Source organism: Triturus cristatus, chromosome 6, assembly GCF_964204655.1.
Source record: "Triturus cristatus chromosome 6, aTriCri1.1, whole genome shotgun sequence".
Lineage (NCBI taxonomy): Eukaryota > Metazoa > Chordata > Amphibia > Caudata > Salamandridae > Triturus > Triturus cristatus.
The window spans coordinates 412514802-412531859 of NC_140589.1; the positions used below are offsets into that span (position 1 = coordinate 412514802).

The 17058-nt window shown below is 43.5% G+C and overlaps 1 protein-coding gene across 1 annotated transcript in view; it reads right to left on the reverse strand.

Annotated features, from left to right (window-relative positions):
- The window catches only part of CSMD1 (CUB and Sushi multiple domains 1), a 2626220-nt gene extending 2609584 nt beyond the window's left edge, over positions 1-16636 (reverse strand). The window contains exon 1 of the mRNA XM_085610820.1: positions 16578-16636. Coding sequence (XP_085466946.1) covers positions 16578-16617 — 40 coding nt within the window. The 5' untranslated portion in view covers positions 16618-16636. The remainder of the gene's footprint in view (positions 1-16577) is intronic.
- Between the last annotated feature and the right edge of the window lie 422 nt (positions 16637-17058).

Genomic DNA, 17058 nt, shown 5'->3' on the forward strand with positions numbered 1-17058 from the left:
GTTACTCTACCAATATATTTTAATCAGATTAACTTTATTATTGATAATTCTGCTTGTGAATATTTTTAGCTGTCCTTTCTGAAACTTCAGAGAACATCTATGTAGCAAAAAAGTGTTACATGAGCAATAGAATGTGCCTTTTATTGGAGTGCAGCTGCAGTTCAGCATTTGTTTTTAAATTGCCTGCCATGATGCACAGTAAATAACGATTTTCTACATGGAAAGGATGCCAGTTTCTTCTTGGCGAATTAGCATGTGTGACTGCAACTGCTGAGTAACACAGCATGTACATCAATCCATCTAATTGAGTTACAAAAAATCAATACTGAATCTGTGGAGTCATTAATCCTGTCGCTCCATTAGTGGTAAAAACCAGGGTTTAAAATCTCAGCGGTGGCAGTGCCTACCGCATGAGACTAGAATGCTTCCACTGTAAAAACACAAGTATACATACTGAATGAAACTACGGTTCCCCCAGCACTGGAATGCATATGTTTGAGAAAAATGAGTCGATATAGTGTTTCTGCCTTGTTACCTCATAATCTGACTCCCAATAATTACCAGAAAGCGGTATCCGCATATCTGTTATTAAAATAGATTATAATTTTTCACATATATCCTAAAAATGTTCAAAAGCTAGCATTGCACTGAATTAGTAATATTCTTGAAGGGCTAAAAAATTAAGAACATAGGCCATATGTAGAAAGCAAAATTGCGATCGCAAACGGCGAAATTCGCCGAATTTCGGCGTTTGCGATCGCAATTTTGCTAAGTGGGATGTAGGAAGGCAAATCTGCATGCAAAATAAGGAATCGCAAAATTTGCGATTCCTTATTTTGCAAATGCATTCAAGGAATCCCAAATAGCGATTCCTTAAATGCAATGTAGAAAGCACCCAAGTTGTGCTATTTTGGCTTAATGAATCGCAAATTACCACCAACTTCAGGTTGATGGTAATTTGCGATTTCTTTCAATAATGCAGTTTTTTGCATTATTCAAAGTGCCATGTGGCACACATACATGCCCTTAGGGCATGTATGTGCGCCACATGTAAATGTAAATGTACAGATATTTATATAGCGCAAATCACCAACCGGTCTCTAAGCGCTTGCTTAGGGAACCCATCCTGGTATTCCCCTGTGAGATAACCCAGCAGGGCATCCACAAGGTGAAAGCCAGGCATCCTGCCGCGAGGGGCCATTGTGGAGATTAAGCAAGCTATTGCCCAGAGTTGCAGAGTGTGAACCCATGAAACGAGAATGCACTGGAGCGAGAATTATCAAGTCCATGGACAATTTATGGACTCAAGACCCAGCCGAGCCGGGAATTGAACCCTGGTCCCGGGCTGACCTCTGCTTCCAGGTCTGCCTACTCTAACCAGTGAGCCACACATGCTCATTACAGGGGTGCAAAAGGGTGTCATGTTGACACCCTTGCACCCTTGAAATTGCATTCTCAATTTGCGATTCTCTAATTGAGAATCGCAAATTGAGAATGTCTTCCTATTCATTCCTATGGGCCTTTTAGCCCATAGGAATGAATGGCAAGGTATTCCTTATTTGCGATTCTCAATTAGAGAATCGCAAATAAGGAATAGGTGGGATTCGCAAACAAAATTGCTAATCCTACCTACATAGCGTTTTGCTATTCTCTAATTGCGATTCCCTAAAAATTGCAATTAGAGAATCGCAAAACACAGCCTACCTACATATGGCCCATAGTATGATTAAACTCCTGTGTCCAAATAAGATGGTGTGAGATAGTACTCTCCATGTTGTAGGCCTGTATGATATTTTGTTACACTCAGGATCATTGTGTAATTCCATTGCCTTATAAACAGTGTGCTGTATATTTTGCACAAACTCTTTACTGATAGTATCCATTACACCTGTAACATAGTGACAGTAATGAGTAATAAACAGCCAACAGACCTGGCTGCATTTTCAATTTGGAGCCAGGCTGTCAGTGTACCAACCCGGCAGTACTACTGCCAGCTAGGTAGTAGTAGTGCAAGCTTCCTCCAGCATAGATGACCGGTATTTGACATACACTGGCCCACAGTTCAGACAATTGGTGCACATGTGTCATTGGTACAAGCTTCCCTGAGACTCCAAAGATGTACAGCACGGACAGCAGTGTATTGAAAGCATTCATCAAATACAAATCACCACAAAGAGACTGCTGCAGCAGGTGCTCCAACTACTGTGTAATTGTCAGGAACACTGGGACACGCAAGCGTCTACCAAGAGTAAGACATCAATCAGTCAATCAATCGATCATTTGTAAAGCGCACTAATCACCTGTGAGGGTCTCAAGGTGCTGGGGGGGGCTGCAGCTCCTGCTCGAACAGCCAGGTTTTGAGGAGTCTCCTGAAGGTCAGCAGGTCCTGGGTCTGACGCAGCTCTGTAGGTAGGGTGTTCCATGTCTTGGCGGCGAGGTAGGAGAAGGATCCGCTGCCAGTGGAGGTCCTGTGGATGCGTGGGACGGCGGTGAGGGCGAGGTCGGCGGAACAAAGCTGGCGGTGAGGGGTGTAGAACGGTTAGACGTTTGTTGAGGTATTCTGGTCCAGCGTTGTGGAGAGCTTTGTGAGCATGGGGGAGGAGCTTGAAGGTGATCCTTTTGTTGACTGTGAGCCAGTGCAGGTCTTTCAAGTGGGCGGTGATGTAGAGGTGGCGGGGTATGTCGAGGATCAGGCGCGCAGAGGTGTTCTGTATGCGCTGGAGTCTTTTCTGGAGTCTGCCCGTGGTTCCTGCGTATAAGGCGTTGCCTTAGTCCAGTCTGCTGCTGACGTGGAGGTTGGTTTTGTCAGTGGCGGGGTTCTTGGTGAGAGAGAAGATCAGCTGAGTGTCGTCGTTGTAAGAGACAATGTTGAGGTTGTGCAAGCAGACCATGTTGGCATGTAGATGTTGAAAAGGGTGGGGCTGAGGGATGATCCTTGGGGCATGCCGCAGATGATCTTGGTGGCTTCAGAACGGAAAGGGGGAGGCGAACCCTCTGGGTTCTGTCGGTGAGGAAGGAGGTGGTCCAGTCCAGAGCTTTGTCAAGCATTCCTGCGTCGTGTAGGTGTGTGCGTAGGGTGTGGTGGCAGACGGTGTCGAAGGCGGACAAGTGGTCCAGGAAGATGAGGGCCGCGGTTTCGCCATTGTCCAGTAGGGTCCTGATGTCGTTGTTGGCAGCGATGAGGGTGGTTTCGGTGCTGTGATTGCTGCGGAATCCAGATTGGGACGCGTCCAGGATGTTGTTCTCTTCGAGCAAGTGAGCCAGTTGCTTGTTGATGATCTTTTTGATGACTTTCGCTGGGAACAGAAGCAGGGAGATGGGCTGGAAATTCTTGAGGTCCTTTGCATCTGCTGTGGGTTTTTTGAGTAGGACGTTGATTTTGGCATGCTTCCAGCTTTCAGGGAAGGTGGCGGTCTCAAAGGAGCTGTTGATGATCTTTCGGAGTTGGGGTGCGATGATGCGGTTTGCTTTGTTGAAGATGTGGTGAGGGCAGTGGGCAGAGTGTGAGCCGGAGTGGATGGTGTTCATGGTCTTGATGTTGTTGTCATCGTTGATGTGGGTCCAGGAGAGCAGGCGGTTGGTGAGACTAGGGGGTGGTGAGTCGGCAGTGTCGGCGGCTGTAGGGAGGGTCTGGGCGTTGAAGCTGTCATGGATGTCAGCAATCTTGCAGTGAAAGAAGGTGGCTAAGGAGTCGCAAAGGTCTTGCGATGGCAGGATGTTGTTGGAGCTCGAGCTAGGGTTGGAGAGTTCCTTCACGATGTTGAAGAGCTCTTTGCTGTTGTGTGCGTTGTTGTCTATGCGTTCCTTGAAGGACGTCCTTTTGGTGGCTCGAATGAGTTGGCGGTGCTTGCGGTTGGCGTCCTTTAGGGCAGCGTGGTTGTCCAGGGTCCGTTCATGGCACCACTTCTTCTCAAGTTTTCGGCAGGTCCGCTTGGATTCCTGGAGGTCGGTGGTAAACCAGCTGGCCTTACTGTCGGTGCGTCTGTTTGAGGGCTTTTTGATTAGGGTGTTGGCGCAGTCATCGATCCATTGCTTGAGGTTGCTGCGGGTGGCTGTGTCCGTGTCTGTGTTGTCTGTTGGTGAGTCTCGGGCGAGTGTGGTGATGAGCTGGTCTTTGGTAATCTTGTTTCATCTGCGGTAGGGGATCTGTTGTGGGTGGTGGTGCGAGGTGGGTTTCTTGAAGGTGAAGTGGATGCAGCGATGGTCGGTCCAGTGGAGTTCAGTGGTGTGGCAGAAGGAGACATGGTTGCTGGTGGAGAGGATGAGGTCGAGCGTGTGTCCGGCGGTGTGGGTGGGGGTCGAGACGAGCTGTTCGAGTCCGAGGGTGGCAAGGTTATCGAGCAGAGCGGCAGTGTTGCTGTGGTCGGCGTTCTCAAGGTGGAAATTCAGGTCTCCGAGAAGGATGTAGTCTGTGGAATCAAGAGCATGCGTGCTGATGATGTCGGCGATGGCGTTGATGAACTGTGGCCAGAGTCCGGGGGGTCTGTATACGAGTGTCCCTCTGAGGGTGGTTTTGGGTTCTGTGTGGATCTGGAAGTGCAGGGGTTCAGCGGTGCTGGAGGTGTCTGCTGTGCACGTCGAGACTCTGAGGGTGTTTCTGTAGACAATGGTGATTTCTCCTCCTGGTCTGTTAGTGCGGTCCCTTCTGGTGATCTTGTAGACATCTGATAAGGCTATGGAAATGTCGGGTGGTGAGGAGGGGTTCATCCAGGTCTCTGTTAGGAAGGCGACGTCCGGGGAGGCGAGTAGGTCCTAGAGTTCGGTGGCGTGCTTGTGGACGGAGCGGGTGTTGAGTAGAATGCATCTGAGGTGGTTGTGTTCTGCTCTGGCAGGTGGGGTAGGGCGTGAAGGTGTTCGGCAGCTGGTGAAGCTGCAGCTTTGGCAGGTGAAGGGTCCGTGGGTGAGCATCGGGGTGGCCTGGAAGCAGTTGGATGATCGTCCGGCGTTGAGATTGTGGAGGAAGTTGGAATCGTAGCAGTGTCGGGTGTCGTGGCTCTGGTGGACAGGTGCAGACGGGCCTACCTTAGGCGCGCCAGCAGCACGCCCACTGTGTGCGGTTGCCATATGAAGGGGAGGGGAGCAGAAGCAGAGGCAGAGAGGTGGGAGCAGCTGGGACGGGGGCGGGCCGCAGGGGCAGCAGCGGTGGAAACAGGGGAGAAGTAGAGCAACAGCAAGGGCCCAATAAGCAGGCAGTAATAGAAATGAAGAAGGAATAGTAAAACGAATCACAGTGGGGAAGCGGCTATCAGGGGCAGAGCGACACTAGGAGCACAACAAGCAGACAGTACAGTAAATATAACGAAAAAGAATACCAGTAGGTAAGTGGAGATCTGGGGGAAAACCAGGAGAGCCTACAGCGAGCCTGCAGTGCAGAGGCGGGCTGCTGGCTCGAACCCTGCACGAGTGGAGGGCTCTGCTGTTGGCGTGGTTGTCAACCAGGTGGAGCTGCTGGGGAGAGTGCTGGCCTTGGCCCGGCGGTCAAGGAATCACGCGCGCTCCCCCGCAGTGGTCACCACATGAAGGGGAAGGGAGCAGGAGCAGAGGCAGGGAGGTGGGAGCGGCTGGGACGGGGGCGGGACCACAGGGGCAGCAGCAGCGGGAATAGGGGAGAAGTAGAGCAACAGCAAGAGCACAATAAGCAGGCAGTAATGGAAATGAAGAAGGAATAGTAAAACGAATCACAGTGGACAAGCAGCTATCAGGGTCAGAGCAACTGTTCCATGATGGAATATCGTTAACATAAATATCGTCAGAAATAAATATCGTCACTAAAATATCGCTTACATTAATATCGTCATCCTATACTTAAACAAGGATTCACACAAATATCGATTTTTTTTTATCGACAACCCTAATATCGTTCACACTAATATCGACAACATAAATATCGACTACTACATGATCGACTTTATTTTAAATAACATGACCTTAGACATATATATCGACTACACTAACATCGACGACCTATCTGCTTATAGAAATATACAAAAAATATCGTCTTTTTATTACCAACTCGATATGCACTATTCTTTTATTTTACACACTTTTTTTAACTATTTTACTTTACAAAACTATTCACACATATAATTATTTAACGGTTTTCTAATTCAAAATAACGTTCTCGACCAATGATTTTGAAATTTCACTAATTGAACCAATCAAAAGCTACCATTAATTAACTCACTAATATAAAAACAATTATACACTTAACGTAATTTACCATTTTTGGGCCAAACTTGGAGAAAAACGGTTACCTTGCTGAGAGAAGAAAATACAAACCTACGACTACAACTACAAAACGTCATACTACACTTGAAGTAAGTAAAATCCCATTGCTTTTTTCATTCGAACTTAGCATAAAGTAGATAAACTCCCTAAATTAAAAAGTGTTCTTCTTTAGAGTGAAAAAAGAACATGTTGAACTTATCAACAACGACCAGAAACTTACATGTAAAAACATTTATTAACTACCTTATCCATGTCTACTTAGATAGCTGACAAAAATTATTTAAACTTGCTAAGTAAATGTACAATTTACTTCATATATTAACAACTACTATCATCCAAATACTATAAGTAACACAATGATTAGAAAAAAAAAATGAATGCTGCGCTAGGTTGCTGTCCAGTAGCACAGGCGCAAAGGAGGATAGTTCAGTTAATCCATGAATGTATAGGCAGCATACGTGGCAACTGCTTCCAACAAAAAATCGTTTGCAGGGCCACTAAAAGTCTCAGCCATCCAATTAATTAAAGAAAAGGAACATACGTGTTCTTCAACCATCGGAGCCTCTAGCACAATCAGAGGGCAACCGGAATGTTCCTCTAAATAGCTCATAGCCAAGAAGTCGTAGGCAGCCGTTGATATGTCTCAATTACCCAGGATACCATGCGCCGCACCACAAGCCATAATCCGGACACACAGAACAGGCCAACTCGTGAGACACTAAGGGCCTCATCAGTCGATCGAAATCCGGCACCGTAGACACCGTGTTGGTCAAGCACAAATCCAGAGGCCATTCAAAGGGACAATCCAGGCAGTGAAATACAGGTTGCACGCAGGTGAAGTAGGAATACCTGAAGGATAATCCATATGCCAGGCTTAAAGTCGCCAATGGCAGAGTACCATAAAAGTCAAGCATCCTATCACGAAGAAGATGCAGACGGGACAGGTGCTCGTGTGGCACAGAAATAGCAGCCATTCCGTAGTATGAAAAGTAAAAGCAGCACACCTGCCACCAGCGCCAGAAGCAGCGGAACACCTCCAAAGATGCTCGAGAAAATCGAATGAAAAAATGCCGGAATCACACCAAAAATAGTTTGGAAAGAGGTCACGAGGCCTGAGCCTACAAGTTTAAAAAAATGAGCCAGGCCGGTCGTGGACGAGGCATTGAAAATAGTTAGGATCAAAGCTCCGAAATGTAGGGGGAGGTCAGTATTCAAAACCGCCTGTACCTCAGTGCGCGTATTAGCAACGTGAAGGACAAATGTTTCACGAGAGGAAGTCAATGACACCTCTTTTTGGGACAATACAGCTCTTATTCTGCTCAACTTGTTGAACTCTGCTTTCAAGGTTGGAATCGAAGGCCAGATGGAAACATCCAGCCGCCCGTGCGGGGGTGAAAAGAGAACATTATTGCAGCAGACAACCCTCTGCGATACAGTTACTATATATGGGATTCCCACTAACATCCCGCAGCAAGCTTCATTATTCAAAATTAAATAACTACTGTTTGCAAGCAGCGTCAAAGAAGGCGTAATCACAGGCACTGGGACACCTCGTAGGACGCAGGCCAAAATCGGGGCTTGTACATTGCATGCACCGTGTAATTGAATGTGCCTACATACCAAGGAATGATCTGGTGTCGTGGTACATTCCTCACCCTTCAGATAAACCTCAGTTCCATCCCTAGTACATCTATACGTAAAGGGGAGGGACCAAACCTCATGTATGAAAGCGGTGGCCAGCTGTTCATATCTACCCAGAGCATAATGTTTCATACAAGACGTAAACTTAAGAAGTGCGAACGGTAGAGTTATCAACCCGTGTATAAGCCACGTGACTGAATTGATTTCCGCCACAGAGAAAGGTAACGGTTCTAATTTTTCAATATGTAATAATGAATATGTAGCATCTTTCATGGACATAAATAGCTGCTTATCAGTAATGTTAAAAGTAATGAATAACGATGTAGTGCTCACATAGTCCCAAGGGACCCTCCCTGCCTTTAACGTCTGCAATGTCCATGCAAACTGCATAACAGAACGCAACTGGTTTTGACCATTATATAACACAGACATATCATCATGCACAATATCAACAACTGACGAAACAATATTATCTAATGTATAAATTCTGGAAGAGAGAGTGCTAATGCTGTTATCTATAACGGCTAAAACCTTTTCCATGTTTGCTTGGTCAATAGCTCTCAATCTTGAAGCCGCCTCAATTTGCGAAAATTTCCACACTTCGTTGTAAATAGCATACGCCCACCTTTTGGTTCTGCCACCCACAGGACCTTTAACAAAATAATTCAAATCTATTTTGTCATGTAACTTCGATAAATGAACTTTGACAGATGCTAAGGTGGAATTTCGCAGCCAGGATTGACATAACTTTCCCACAGAATATGTAGTTACAGTATGTGACGACTCAAACTGAGGGTCTACGCGTTCCAGAGGACTAAATACCCTTTTGATCAAAAATAAATTGTAAACTCAGGGAAAGTTCTGGATAGTAAACCATAATAAATTACTATTCTAACTCCAATCCAACATAAGTCAGGGAAAGTGCTGGATAGTAAACCAGAATAAATTACTATTCTAACTCCAAACATAACATAACTCAGGGAAAGTGCTGGATAGTAAACCATAATAAATTACTAATCTAACTCCAATCCAACATAAGTCAGGGAAAGTTCTGGATAGTAAACCATAATAAATTACTATTCTAACTCCAATCCAACATAAGTCAGGGAAAGTGCTGGATAGTAAACCATAATAAATTACTATTCTAACTCCAAACATAACATAAGTCAGGGAAAGTGCTGGATAGTAAACCATAATAAATTACTATTCTAACTCCAATCCAACATAAGTCAGGGAAAGTGCTGGATAGTAAACCATAATAAATTACTATTCTAACTCCAATCCAACATAAGTCAGGGAAAGTGCTGGATAGTAAACCATAATAAATTACTATTCTAACTCCAAACATAACATAAGTCAGGGAAAGTGCTGGATAGTAAACCATAACATAAGTCAGGGAGAGTGCTGGATAGTAAACCATAATAAATGACTATTCTAACTCCAATCCAACATAAGTCATGGAAACTGCTGGATAGTAAACCATAATAAATTACTATTCTAACTCCAAACATAACATAACTCAGGGAAAGTGCTGGATAGTAAACCATAACAAATTACTATTCTAACTCGAATCCAACATAAGTCAGGGAAAGTGCTGGATAGTAAACCATAATAAATTACTATTCTAACTCCAAACATAACATAACTCAGGGAAAGTGCTGGATAGTAAACCATAATAAATTACTATTCTAACTCCAATCCAACATAAGTCAGGGAAAGTGCTGGATAGTAAACCATAATAAATTACTTGCTGGATAGTAAACCATAATAAATTACTATTCTAACTCCAAACATAACATAACTCAGGGAAAGTGCTGGATAGTAAACTATAATAAATTACTATTCTAACTCCAATCCAACATAAGTCAGGAAATGTGCAGGTTAGTAAACAAAATAAATTTTTCTATCTAAATTATTTTTTAGACCCTATTCCCCTATAATACCAAAATAACGCTTCTTCAATATTAATTTAATATTTTTTATTAATATTAAAAAATACATTTCGTGTAAAAATTTTAATTTCGATGTTAAATTTTGATTTCATGATACATTTCTAATTTATTAATATTTTATACAATTTTTAAAGACTACATTTTTAAATTACTACCCACCCTAATCCCCTATAATACCAAAAACCCGCTCCTAAAATTTTTATTTGAAATTTTTAAATTTAATTACAAATTTAAATTTGTAAACAATTAGAAATTTAAAATTAAATTTTAAATTTCTTAATTATTTTCTAATGTGTTTATATTTTATAATAATTTACTATTCTAACTCCAATCCAACATAAGTCAGGAAATGTGCAGGTTAGTAAACAATATAAATTTTTCTATCTAAATTATTTTATTTTTTAGACCCTATTCCCCTATAATACCAAAATAACGCTTCTTCAATATTAATGTAATATTTTTTATTAATATTAAAAAATAAATTTCGTGTAAAATTTTAAATTTCGAGGTTAAAATTTGATTTCATTATAAATTTCTAATTTATTAATATTTTATACAATTTTTAAACACTACATTTTTAAATTACTACCCACCCTAATCCCCTATAATACCAAAAACCCGCTCCTAAAATTTTTCTTTGAAATTATAAAATTTAATTCCAAATTTAATTTCGTGAAGAATTCGAAATTTCAAATTAAAATTTGGATTTCTTAAATATTTTCTAATTTGTTTATATTTTATAAATTTTTTAAAAACCAAATTTTAAATTACTACCCACCCTTATCCCCTATAATACCAATAACCCGCTACTAAAATTTTAACAATTCTTTTGTAGAAAATATTTTTTTACACATATTATTACTAGTAGGAGTTTTGTAAGTTTTTTAAAAACATAATACATATTTTTTTATAAATTTTATAACAACTTATATTTTTCTGTCGATATTATATGAAACGACATTTTGATCAACGATATTCTGTTCATCGATATTTTTTTATGACGATATTTTTGTCATTCTCACAAAACGATATTTTTTAAAAAGATATTTTCTATTACGATATTTTTCACAGTCGATATTCTTACCACGATATTAATGCTAGTCGATATTTTCCCGTCGATATTCTATCTTTATACCCAGAGCAACACTAGGGGCACAACAAGCAGACAGTACAGTAAATGTGACGAAAAAGAATACCAGTAGGCAAGCGGAGGTCATGGGGGAAAACCAGGAGAGCCTACAGCGAGCCTGCGGCGCAGGGGTGGGCTGCTGTCTCGAAGCCTGCACGGGTGGAGGGCTCAGCTGTTGGCGCGGTTGTCACCGAGGCAGAACTGCTGGGGAGAGTGCTGGCCTTGGCCCGTAGGTCAAGGAATCACGCACGCTCCCCCACAGCGGTCGCCATATGAAGGGGAGGGAGCAGAGGCAGGGAGGCGGAAGCATCTGGGATGGGGCTGGGCCGCACGGGCAGCAGCGGCGGGAACAGGGGAGAAGTAGAGCAACAGAAAGGGCACAATAAGCAGGCAGTAATAGAAATGAAGAAGGAATAGTAAAACGAATCACAGTGGGCAAGTGGGTATCATGGGCAGAGCAACACTAGGGGCACAACAAGCAGACAGTACAGTAAATGTAACGAAAAAGAATACCAGTGGGCAAGCAGAGATCAGGGAGGAAAACCAGGAGAGCCTGCAGCGAGCCTGCGGCGCAGGGCTGGGCTGCTGGCTCAAACCCTGCACGGGTGGAGGGCTCGGCTGTTGGCGTGGTCATGAACCAGGCGGAGCTGCTGGGGAGAGTGCTGGCCTTCGCCCGGAGACATGACACGTACTTGAATACAAGAAAACACACAAGCATCATATAGTAACAAACTAAGCATGGGTGGAGAAAGTTGCAGACAGGAGAGTGGCCACTGGGACACAAGATCAGCCTAAACTTTTATAGTAAACTCTTACAGGGTATTTTGCATGTCTAGGTTACCAGGGACATGGTCACCATATGTTTGACTACCAGATGCATGGGCTCACACTTCCATTCCTGTTTTGAGTTCCTCACCTATGTTTAGTTGTGCCCTTCTCCAGTCCCTTTAGGTCAGAGCTTTCCACTCATTTTTGTAGCCCGATGCTGTTTGTAGCTTGTTTTGCTGTCCCTTATCTTGCAGGCTTTAATGGACTCCCTTTTCGGTTCCAGGTTGGTATCCATGTTTTCCGGGAGACTAGTTACAATCTACTCATTCAGAAGCCAGCAAACTGCAAAATACTGTTTCTAAATATCTGAATTTCTTGTGGCTAATTACTAGGACTCCATATCTGAAATGATACTGTATCTTACAGGCAACATCTACAACCTGTAAAACTGCTGACTCACCCTCATAAGTGTTATCTGTGCTCTTTATTTCCAAACATGTTACATACAACTTATGTAACTAAGCTATTTCCCATGGGAGCATTAAGCAATACTCCTTCTGTACCACAGGAACGAACTTCAGACAATTTATTCCACCAGGTTGGTGCGTACCGAAAGAAGGCATCAGAATGAGATGGAAAAGGCTGAAGCAGGAAGATCGGCAGCTGCCACTTATCCAGTTACTGCAACACCTTTGACTTCTTCTGGGTCATCAGCACCTCCAGCACCACCCGCTGCATCTGTCTCTCCACTTGCTGCTGGTACCATGATGACAACACATCTTTTCAGATGGAATCAAATATAATAGAGGAATATGGCAGTACAGCCCGTGGTAGCCTCTTTTTCTTTTGTGATAAAGTTCAGAAAAAGTTGCTAAGTGTCTAAGTTTGTAATCTCGGTAGGGATAGAGTACACTCTAACATTCCCAAGGGTCCAGGACCTTTTGGGCACCACTTGGTGGGTAAGGACTCAATCTCCTGGAAGCCATCAGAAGGGTCAATGGTAAATCCAGTTGGAACTGGCCACCTGGGTTCTTCTTTGTAGCAAGCTTATTGCAGCTTTTGTGTTCCTCATGGTTAACAGGAGGGTAACCAACTGGTGCTTGGACTAAACTCTCCTACTCAGGGTTCAAGTTGGAGCCGGCCCAGCTTTGGGTTTACTCGCCACAGGTAAAACAGCAGGCTCAGTCCTACTTCTTAGTTCTCGTTCTTTTGTTCATCAGGTGAAGTCCTTCTTTTGTTTTCCTCAGGTCCAGCATTGTTCTGAGGACAGTAGCTGGGGCGCCACTTTTATGCCTGGCACTAGCTTGTGGGTGGTTTTTCCCTAACCAATAGGGAAAAGGTTCCCAAGGGCAACCTTACTCATTTTAATATCACTTCCTGCGTGATTGGCACTAAACTATTCCACGGTACATCTCTCTGCCCAAATCCAAGATATTAGAGCCTTGGAGCTGTTGGATTCTGCTGTGTTCTGCACCGCTTTAGCCCTGGACGGAGCTACCAACTTCAAGGAACTGCATTTCAAAGTTATTTCTGCAAAGTGCCTATTTTTGATTTCTGTGTGTTGGTCTTTTATCATTTTGGTCTTGTTTGCACAGATAACTACTGGTTATTTTTCTAAAACTGGTGTGGTATTCTTTTGTAGGGTTTTCACTGTGTAACTGTTGGTTCTGTGCAACTGCTTTACACACTGCCTCTGAGATAAGCCTGACTGCTCGGGCCAAGCTACCAAGGGGTTGAGCAGGGGTTATTTCAGTAGTGTACCCCTTTATCTAGATTAGAAGGAAGGGTCCCTATTTGGACAAAGGTGCAAACCATTGATAACTAGAGACCTCCATTTCTAACATAGGGACACAATATAATTCTTACAATTTGGCTGGTACAGCTGTACTCTATCTTCAGTGAGGCCTAACCTTGTCTGGGGTGCCCCGTCCAAGCTCTGGGCCTCATAAGTGGGGTACTCAGCTGTTTTAATTTAAAAACGATGCATTGCATGGACTGCATGAAAAGGTCTGCTGCATCACCCATCGCCGCCGACGCAGTAGCCGACAAATAACAGCAGTTACACAGCCTGCGCAGCTCGATGACGACGCTCTGCTCAGCTTGACAACAATGCATTGCCTTCACTTCAGCAAAGCTCAGCAATGATGACCCCAAGTAACTGAATTGTCACATTTGAAATAGTTAGCCATGCACTTTATGCAATGTATACAAGGAATGGTTATCATGCTGTATTTATATACTAATCAGCATTTACTTATGTAAGGGCATTGTTCCAGGAGTTTAACTGAATTGCATATCAATGTTATAGGGATGCACATTATATTTGTGAAAACTTTTTTGTAGTGGTAATTCTTTAATAATTGGATGTCAAGTATTAACCAGACAATGTATTGGCCCTGATGAAGCGACCTCTTTATCGCGAAACATGTGTTGGCCCCTTTTTGTTCCTATAATTAATGAGACTGAGATTCGCAATTAAATAGCAGTCTTGTGTCTCGTTAATCACTGGATATTATTTTCTACAGTACATGCAAAGTATTGAATGACTGCCTCTCTGCAGACCTCAAAAAGCGTCTATTTTTGAATTGTCACAGTATTCCAGCTTCTTCCTCCTGTCACAGATGTGGTGTGGCATCGCCTATACATCCCTCCCACCCATCCTCACGAGCTTCCATTGCCTTTTAAAGATGTCAGAAGGAAGATTCTGGTGCCTGAAACATGCACTGCCCTGAACTGAAAGACCAGAGCAGTGCTTTGCAAGGCAAGAGAATTTGGAGAAGCTAACACTTCCTGGGTAGGGACATAGCAGTCGGGCCTGCGGCCTCATTGCACGAAAGGAAAATGGGACAGCCTTCCCCAGGTTTGGGGCTAATATACAGCAATAATTGGGGTGCAGTGGTCTCTCAGACCTCTTGGTGCAGGTGCCTCTTTACAATGCTGCGCTATTGGTATCTTTACCTCTTTATACGACCCTGGTTACTGAAAAAGTAGCTCCATGGTGAGGAATCGTGGCTACTTCAGGAAAAAAGAAGTTCAGTAAAAAACCTTCATGCAATATCTCTTCAAACCAGAATGCACCTCGAGCCACTTTGGTCAACTGCAGAGCTATAGAAGGTCATGGTCTCAGAAATTGATTTGCAGTGTCCGAGTGCTATAGCTCAAATACTAGCCAACTTTATAATGAGACTTACATTTCTGCAACGGGAGTGCTGAAATAGAGGGGACACTCTTGCGCCGTTGGCAGCCCCTGCATGCGCAAGCTGATTGCTATATATGATGTGGCATAAGCTATATAGCAATCAGTTATATATTGCTAGCCCATATATCTCTGGGCTCTCTGTACAAAATGTAAACTCACCAAGAACAGGCTTTAGAAACATGAGCTGCCAAGCCTACCCCGACTCCTTACATCAGGTAAACAACTTTACAGACTTTACAAACTGTTTAGAACATGCCTCGACGCACAGCAGGCTGCCCGGCATTACCTCCTCGTTAGTCATCCTCGCCACATGACTAACGAAGTGAGCTTCAGCTCCACACCAGAACCCTCCAGAGCAAAAGTTAGCCTCCCATGCTTCCCATCCCTTTCCAATATGGCCGACCCATACACCCCATGACCACTATAAGAGGTGGGCCGGCCCAACCCCAAAGCCTGAAAACTACCAAGCCAAACATGAAGCCGATAGCCAGAGAGGGAGGGAGGGACGGGAACTCATGTGGCGAGGAAGACTAACTCGGAGTAATGAAGATTACCGGTGGCATGAATCACGGCCCATGCAGATTTTATGGAGGCAGCGTACAGAATCGCAAAAACAGTTACAAATACCATAGAGTTTTCGGCAGTAGAGACACCACTGTAGATTGTGATTTCAAATTTTGCTTGACTCATTTGTAAGGCTTTGTTCGATATATTTTTCTTCCAGACCCCTGATATTCTACAAGCATCTGCGATGGCTTGAGTGACATGGAAGTGAGGGGTGGACCAAGCAGCGCTGTAAAAACTAAAAAGCTGCTTCTAGGCCATCCCAATCATTCGGAACCACTGCACAATAATCCTTGATGGCTGTTGTTAATAAATAGACAAGCAGTATTTCTCGAAGTCTGGCACACTAGAAAACAATGAATGGACTTGCCATTCTAAAAGAATCAATAATGCAGGAGTGGAGCGACTGGCTGTAGCGCCGTTGCCTGCTCATGCGTGGAGTGGCTGGCTTTAGCGCTGTTGCCTGCTCACGCGTGGAGCGGCTGGCTGCAGCGCCGATGCCTGCTCATGCATGGAGCGGCTGGCTTTGGCGCCGTTGCCTGCTCACGCGTGGAGCGGCTGGCTGCAGTGCCGTTGCCTGCTCACATGTGGAGCGTCTGGCTGCAGCGTCGTTGCCTGCTCACGCGTGGAGCGGCAGGCTGCAGCGCCGCTGCCTGCTCACGTGTGGAGCGGCTGGCTGCAGCGCTGCCTGCTCACCTGTGGAGCGGCTGCTTGCAGCACTGCCTGCTGATTTCAGAAGTAAGACTAACGGAGCTGCTTTTACAATACTGCTGTCTCCTCTATTAATTACTTTTAAGCAGCTGCAGTCCTTTATAAGCGTGCATCTATAACAGAGATGCATCTATAACTGAGTGCTTCCTTTTGGGAAATAAAGGCTGGCATATTACAAGACTGAATGTAATGAAAAGAGTTCATAGTATATTCAATATACAGATAAGTGAATCACACAAGTTAAGTTTGATGTGCAAGTCGCTAATTACAGGCATTGTTACAATTGGTGAGTTGTCTTTCAAAATAGGAAAGTCAAATAATACATAAAAGCATATTTTTTAAACTCTTCCCATGGCAAATACCATAAATGTATAGTGAGACTTACAGACTGAGTTCTTGTGGTTGCTGTCTTTGCTGGGCATCATTTTGACTCCTCTTGATTTCAGCTCGATTGCCTTTTTCACTGTGAAAAAAAACACATTTGAAGCAATAGTATTATTTTAAATGAGGTTAAACCTTTTGCTTGGGTGCAAGTACGTTCATGTGACAATTAGCAGAATATTGCAATGTGTCCTACTTCACAATTCTGGCATTTCAACTTCTTCTTATTTCTTATCGAATCTTATTTAATAGGTATAAATCAATATGTTACCAGGTATCGGCATCAAAATAATTAGATTGAAAGTGTGAATATTTTTTTCGACAATCTTTTAAAATTAGACCCCCACAACTTTTATCAAGTTTTTTCTTCTTAAATTGAAATTGCAATAGTTTTTTTCATTTTACACACAAATCACATTAAAAATGTCACAGTTTTCGGAATTTAATTCACAACCATACCTCCAAATAATCTTTGTTTTTTTCAG